General features: G+C 42.0%; 1 protein-coding gene across 4 annotated transcripts in view; it reads right to left on the bottom strand.

The window, feature by feature from the left end:
- Positions 1 to 208: 208 nt before the first annotated feature.
- Positions 209 to 7671, bottom strand: part of LOC113067298 (trichohyalin) — a 9102-nt gene continuing 1639 nt past the window's right edge. For 3 of the 4 annotated variants that reach the window (XM_026239694.1, XM_026239697.1, XM_026239695.1), the window contains 10 exons: positions 7130 to 7671; positions 6946 to 7040; positions 6325 to 6412; positions 5806 to 5913; positions 5590 to 5738; positions 5371 to 5506; positions 5085 to 5297; positions 4796 to 5002; positions 4611 to 4715; positions 209 to 3478 (listed from right to left, as the gene is read on the bottom strand). The exon at positions 7130 to 7671 is cut by the window's right edge. In XM_026239694.1, coding sequence (XP_026095479.1) covers positions 3398 to 3478; positions 4611 to 4715; positions 4796 to 5002; positions 5085 to 5297; positions 5371 to 5506; positions 5590 to 5738; positions 5806 to 5913; positions 6325 to 6412; positions 6946 to 7040; positions 7130 to 7671 — 1724 coding nt within the window. In that variant the 3' untranslated portion in view covers positions 209 to 3397. Of the gene's footprint in view, positions 3479 to 4033; positions 4716 to 4795; positions 5003 to 5084; positions 5298 to 5370; positions 5507 to 5589; positions 5739 to 5805; positions 5914 to 6324; positions 6413 to 6945; positions 7041 to 7129 lie in introns of those variants that run through there. The other variant, XM_026239696.1, reaches the window with a different exon arrangement.

Here is a 7671-nt window from a genome sequence, read left to right as displayed (position 1 = left end):
GATACAACCATCATATATTCAGTAATAAACACAACACAAGTCAAATCTGAGATCTCTTTGATCTTTTGATTTACACACCTCTGCCATGTCATTCAAGGGTCACAGGACCCAGTGGCATGGCAACCGCTTTGACTGACAGGCCTTATAGTCATAAATCAATCCAAACTGACCATGCACACTTCTGACTACCTGTCAATCTACACGGACTGTACGGCCATAAATCAGGCCATAAATCAGGGTAATAAATCATCAAGACTTGAGATAAAGTGTATGATAGGACTACTTCCCTTCCTTAACCCCAATTGAGGAAATTTTCTCCGCATGGAGATGGAAGGTTCATGATGGGCACCCTCATGAACAAGTCACTCTTCTCCAGGCCATGGATGACGCCTGCAATGACATCACAGCAGACCAGTGTCAGGCCTGGATTCGTCATGCCCGAAGGTTTTTTTCCAAGATGTTTGGCTAATGAAAACATCCATTGTGATGTAGATGAGAACCTGTGGCCAAATCCACAACACAGAGTTGATGACAACGTAGAAGCACAGTAATCATTCCTGTTTTGTTTCTTACAATACAAGCAAGCAAGTTGAGAACAACTGCATTTGGTGTTTTACAGTACTGTCTTTTCTCTTCTATTTCATAGCTAATTATGTTTGCTTTGATTCAAATAAACATATGGTGTGATTGTACTGTAGTGTTTTGCATCAATATATTACAAACTTTGTTCAATGATTCCACTGTGTCTGTAGTATTCTCTCTACTACTGCAGTACTTTTACAGAGATGTATTTACTGTACATGTAGTACTATAATGAAACCTGTATCACCTATTTTGTTCTACAATATTTAATGATTTTACGAACAATGACAGAGTGAAACTATCGGTTGCTTGTGTGTGGGTGATCTATGATTATGTTTCAATGGTATTTCACAGTAAATTTGTGTTTTGAACCAATGATTGTGCAAGTGCAAGATTTCTTTAAAGATGTGAATGCGCAAGGCAATGTTTTGAACATTAGACATCCTGTGTTACAAGTGATAACCGTTTTGAGTTTTGTGCCTAGAGTTTTGAAAAATGACATCAAGGTTCTGAAAATAGTAGCAAAGTGATTGTAAACAACTGTATAATCAGTGATGCTGTCAAAATAATATTCAAACTTACATTAGACACATTTAACACTGAATAAAGCACATAATCATTACCTAAGATTATCACTGTAATATTTTGTATGTTGTTCCTGCTGCCAGGTTGCAGAAAAAAAAAAAAAATTCTAAAGCATAATTCTGTGTAGCTTATTCTCAAGTGTCACTATCGCAGGTGGTTAGAGCAAAAACTACATGGAAAAGATGCTTTTTATCGCATCACATCTGGTTAGGACACACAATGTTACAGTTTGATCCCCCCAAAAAAATCTAAGTATAAAATATTAATGCTAACAGATCTAATAATTGAATCTGTGAAATGAGAAAGTGGAGAGAAGAGATTCAGTCAGGAGATGAGCAGGAACAGTTGATTTACATGGCAGACATGGAGATACAAATCTTTTGTTTGTTCATTTGTTTTTAACATTCAACAGGCAAAGTTCTTCTGTATCTAAATGCAAAAATTATCATAATTGTTTTAATAAAACAGAATACTGGGGGGGGGGGTTGTAATTCCTGTCACAAAATAGGCCATACAGAGGAAAAATGCCGGTCACTGGGTAGTGGTACCTCCACCTTATTTTCAGAAAGATAGGAAACCACTTTCTAAAGGCAGATATCAATGCTCATTTGCGGGTAAAACTCTTAGTGAGTTGACTGCATTGTTCATGCAAGGCCTTCTTCTACTGACTTCACTTGCTAGTGGGTTAGCAGCTTAATAGCAATGTGTTTAATATGGAAACATCCAAATTTCAGTTATGCTGTTTGTATTTTCAAATTTGTAATAGTGCTTAAGACATTGTGCACATAGAACACACTTTAGTTATTTGTGCTACTACATGTACAGTACACAAAGACTAGTTGAGTATATTCTTTAAAAAATGACTGCTTTACTGTAAGTGTGAGAAAAAATGTTGGTTAAATGTTGTAGATACTATGCATTCTAGACCGTGTGTCTTGTGTAAAATTGGAAAATACTGTAATACTGGAATTGAATAGCAATTTCAAGTTGCATGTGTGTCTATGTTGAGTTTATCTGTAGAGAGTGGTACACTCGGCTATTTTCCACATAGCTGCAGTTAAGCCATGTACAGGAGCATAGAATTGCCATGTGGCCACAGTGTGATTCACAATTGTCTTAAAATGCTTTTCTCACAACAGGATCCAATACCTCTGAACTTTCCACTATATCATGCTCCTTAACAAAAAAAAACATTGGTGTGGAAGCACTTTGAGCCAGATCACACCTCATACTCACATTCTCAGACTGGCTCCCAGTTATTACAGGACTAAATTTGCATCACAATTGTAAAACTTCCTCACCTTTGTTTGGAGCATGATTACACTGACACATAACTTCTGCTAAATACAGACACACATATAAAACCATTTGATCTTCACAGTCAAATTGACATCTGTCTTAAACTGTCTCAAATAAACTGTATTATAATTGTGAATTTCACTCAATTATTGCTTGTTTTGGTTTCTTTGGGGTTACCTAATCACTAATTTCTTTATCTTTCCAAGTTTCAGATGTAAATTAGTATTTATCATTCTTCCCTAAGTACAAATATTTTCATTGATATATCATGTAACTAATTTGATTTACGTTTCTTTGTTTGTAATTCATTTTAGTTTCAATTATTGTTTTGGACAATTGAATTTCTGTATTTGGTTACACTAAATATTTTGTTAAATACTCTTACTGATGAAATCAATAATTGTTGATTTTATCATAATTTTAATGTTTCCAAAAAAAAAGTGTCAGTGTAAGAGTTTTTCAGATTAGCTTTTGTTCTCACTTTGACCATCTTTTTTAAGTAAATCAAGTTAAGGGCTTTTTGTCTGAGACAAATTCAATCTGACCACATCAAACCTCTGACCAATGACAAATGCCATGTATTCATTTGCTGTTTGTTGTGCCATATGATCTTTTAAAATCACAGGATCCCAGCTGCACAAGTTCACATCCTGTGTTCTGCCTCAGAAAGAGGAACATTGGGGTTCTACGCCACTTCAGTGTCTGCTCTTGTGGAGGAGTGAAGTATTCAATGGATGATTTGTACATCTATGAAGGGTGCAACACCATCTGAGGAACATCTCTCACGCAGGACATAAAAGGAGAACAAAGACATAACAGATTCAGCTGGAACAAATCTGGACCAGACGTCTGAAGATGACATCTGCAAACAACAGAATCATGTTTTCATGGACTGTGTCACCTTTTTCCTCTTTAGGTGTGGCCAACGCTGCTAGGGGGACTTTGTAGGGTCATAAATAATCAAAAACTTCTGTTTTCCTGAGTAACAGAAGGACCGCAGGCAATCCAGCTCCTCTAGGAAGGTGAACAGAATATTTCCAGGAGGACTTTACTAATATCCAGCAATATCATCGACTTGATCACACAGATACTATTTAAACCGAACAGAGCTTCATGATCATCTCTGAATTCAATGATGAAACTGAAAAGTCAGTGTTTACTATTGTCCTTTTGTATTATTGACACACTATTTTTCTATTTAAAGGTACAGGTTGGAGGACCTGCCACTAGATGGTGCACTACCAAAACAATAACAATTGCGTGGTTTGATGACGTTAAGCAGGAGTGTGGAATGATGGGATGTGTTGTCTTCTACCCAACTGCTGATGGCCATCAATCAGACGGAAAGATAAATCATGGCTTTAACGCAAGTTCAACGATTAGCGCGAGTAGATTACATACAAAGTCAATGTAAAGACGCAATCAGATTATGGATCAGACACATCCTCGCTCGTGTCTAGAGACGCGATGCCCCGTGTTTGGCATGTATGCCCCATAATACTAATCTTGTTGATCGTTATAATAGTACGTTTTCTGTAAAGATATGTGAATCGACATGTTTGTTTTTCTTTCATTTTGAGTTATTTTTTAATAAGCAGATAATTGTTTACACCTGCAAGTTTTTCTGCTCTTTGTCATAATGGATAAGCGGCATATTACGATGTGAACTTTGTGGGATGCTATTCAACAGATAAAGACTGACATGCTGACTCATTTTGATGAAAAATCAGACTCCATTCAGAGCAGTTTGAACAGCATTCAGAACTCTTTAAGCACTTTAGGAGATCAAGTTAACTTCTTAGAGCAGCTTGTTGGTGCTAATGAGGACAACGTGCAAGTGTGTGTCACTCAGATTCAACAACTGGAACAACTGTTTCACTTCCAAATTTTTTTTTTTTTTAGGGTTTGTTGTATATTTGTTTCTAGTTATTTCAAGTTTGTGGTGCCTCTTCTTTGTGTGTGTGTGTGTGTGTTGTTTATGGATGTATTGTTCATTTGTGTTTCATGTTACTCCGTTGTGATTGTGAGATATTGTGTTTCAGGACACCCTCGAAAACGAGATGTTAGATCTCAAGGGACTAATCCTAATAAATAAGTTCAACAATGAACACCTCAGACGGACAGACGGACAGACGGACGGGTACCTGCGTGTCCTCCAGGTGTCTCATCAGGGCTCGGTTGGCTCCACACATGTCCTCCTCCTGCTGTCTGACCTCCTTCAGCTCCTCCTCCAGATTCTGTTTCTCCATCTGAACATCAGGAAACAGCTGCTAGTGAAAGCTGAACTCTTCATACAGCAGCTGTATCAGGAGATCGAGCAGATTCTCACCGTCTGCTGCTCCACGCGTGCTGTGAGGAGCGTCTCCTGCTCCTGTTTCTGCTGGATGAGGTGCTGGAGGGAGGACATCTGCTGCTCCAGAGTGCAGATCTTCTGCTGGAGCTCTGCTTTAGTCTGCTTCAGCTCTGAGATCAGCGTCTGACCGGCTCCTTGCTCTGCAGCCACCTCCAGGACCTTCTGACCCAGCAGAGCCACACTCTGGAGGGACATCAAGGCAGCTTTCATTCAAAAGTACATGAAATACAGGTGAACTGAACTGAAACACAACATAGAAACGTGCCTCTTTGGCCTGCTGTGTGGCGTCCAGGAGTCTGTGTATCTCCTGCTGGTGCTCGTGCTGAAGCACCTCCACATCTCTGGCGTGAGCAGAGATCTCCTCCTCTAGCGCCCCCCGCAGGACTCTGAGCTCCTGGTCCCGCCGGTGGAGCGCCTCCTCCTGGTCCTCCTGCACCCGCTGCAGGGCCTCGAACTCCCCGCGCAGCTGACACAGATCCTGAGAGACGGACAGAGAGGATTTCACCTCACACACAGCATGCCATGAGAAGTGAAGGGGTCAGAGGTCATACCTGCAGCAGCCGGTCTCTCTCTCCAGCCTCGCAGCTCTTAGTGCTGTCTAACTCATCATGGATGTCAGACAGCTGCTGCTGCAGATCCCTCATATCAGAACGACACTGATCACGAGCTCTTCTGGCCTGCAGGAGTCTGGAGAACACATCACACACACTCAGACACACACACACACGCGTATAAGTGTGTGTGAGGGAGAGAGAGAGAGCTCTACTCACTGGTCCAGGGAGATCTGCAGCTCTTTCTCCATGTCTGTGAGTTTGTGGCGGATGATGATCTGCTCCTGTTCGCTCCTCTCTAGCGCCTCCTGCAGTCTCCTCAGCTCAGCGTTTCTCTCCTCCTTCTGCTCAGACAGACTCTCGTTGCTCTGCAGAGAGATGGGTGCCGTCAGACGGGACACAGACTGACTGATTGAGCTCATATATGACCGTCACCTGCTGGGCTTCCTGCAGCTGCTGCTGTAAGAGAGTGAGGTGTCTCTCTAGCGCCGCCCTTCTGTCTGTAAGATCATTCACCTCCACCAGAGGAGCTGCACACTCCATCTACAACAGGTGCAGATCAATCAAACACCTCACAAACATACAGAGAGATTTTACACACGAGATTAAATAAAGATATATAATACAACTTTAAAATAGTTTATGGAATGATGAATGATGCAAATATATTTTATCATGCTTATATTTATTGATTGACACAATTTATTATATATAGATTTTTTTTCATATCCTTTTTATTTTTATAATAAATAAATACACATCTTTTTTTAATTTATGCTTCCATTTCATCATACTTATTGCAATATGCCATTAAGTTTGAATGATTTCATTATATTTTTATTAATGTAGTTATAATTACGACACTGAAACTGTGTAAAGTTTGTTTTGAATTGAGTGAGAACAGCAGCAGTTGAATGTACTACGGTACTGTGATGGAAGGTAAATGTCTCTCACCTCCTCCAGTGCACTGAACTTCAGCAGGGGAATCTTGTCAAACATCAGCTCCACCTTCTGCCTGATAATGGCTTCACCCTCACAGGACCTGAGTGAAAGCAGCCACAGAGACACAGCTAGAGTCACGGCACCAGTATTTACTCACGCGCCGCTCCAAACCCACTGAATTATAACTTCATTTGGGTGACAGAAAGCTTGTGTGAGTTTGGAAGAGCGGCAGTGACACCTCAGCACATCTGTGTTTATTTCTTCTGAGGCAGAACTAATAAAGTCATGCAGGTTTGGAGCGACATGAGGGCAGTAAATAATGACGATTCAGCTGAGCTAGCGGTTTTAGTTCAGACCCATCACTCTGGTTCCTCAGGATCAGTTCTCCTTCAGGTTCCTCTGATGTGCTGAACACATCTACAGTCATCCAGCTGAACAAACACATCACTATCAGAAGAATGAGGAGGAGCCGTGCTTTCTGGGACGCGAGAGATTCCAGAGAAGCATGAGACTTTTATCATCTAATGATTACCATACACCACATACAGTATTTAATTTCAGAGAATCCCATGTGTTTATCATATAACAGTACCTAAAGCAGCTGAATGAACAGGATCTAGGGTTCGTTCTCACCCTTCTTTCAGGTAGTTAACCATCACCAGTTTAGCGGTTTCCTCATCGAGCTGATCCGGAAGCTCTCGCCGTCCTTTCAGAAGATCAGGTGTGGCCTTAGAGACACGGGACATAATGACTCATGAATCAGTTCAGAGGAATCAAATACATTCAAATGACTCGTGTGTGTGTGTCTCGTCCCTACCTGGCCGCTGCCGTTCTCCTCTTTGACCTCTGACCTCTCCTGCTGTCCTGCAGATGTGTTTCTGACCCCTGTGACCTCTGACCTCTCCCGCTGTCCTGCAGAAGTGTCTCTGACCCCTGTGACCTCTGACCTCTCCCGCTGTCCTGCAGATGTGTCTCTGACCCCTGTGACCTCTGACCTCTCCCGCTGTCCTGTAGATGTGTCTCTGACCCCTGTGACCTCTGACCTCTCCCGCTGTCCTGCAGATGTGTCTCTGACCCCTGTGACCTCTGACCTCTCCCGCTGTCCTGTAGATGTGTCTCTGACCCCTGTGACCTCTGACCTCTCCCGCTGTCCTGCAGATGTGTCTCTGACCCCTGTGACCTCTGACCCCTCCCGCTGTCCTGCAGATGTGTCTCTGACCCCTGTGACCTCTGACCCCTCCCGCTGTCCTGCAGATGTGTCTCTGACCCCTGTGACCTCTGACCTCTCCCGCTGTCCTGCAGATGTGTCTCTGACCCCTGTGACCTCTGACCTCTCCCGCTGTCCTGCAGATGTGTCTC

The sequence above is a fragment of the Carassius auratus genome, chromosome 50, assembly GCF_003368295.1.
Source record: "Carassius auratus strain Wakin chromosome 50, ASM336829v1, whole genome shotgun sequence".
NCBI classification, from domain to species: Eukaryota; Metazoa; Chordata; class Actinopteri; order Cypriniformes; family Cyprinidae; genus Carassius; species Carassius auratus.
Note: the sequence above shows the minus strand (reverse complement) of the source record. Positions and strands in the feature narration are given on the sequence as shown.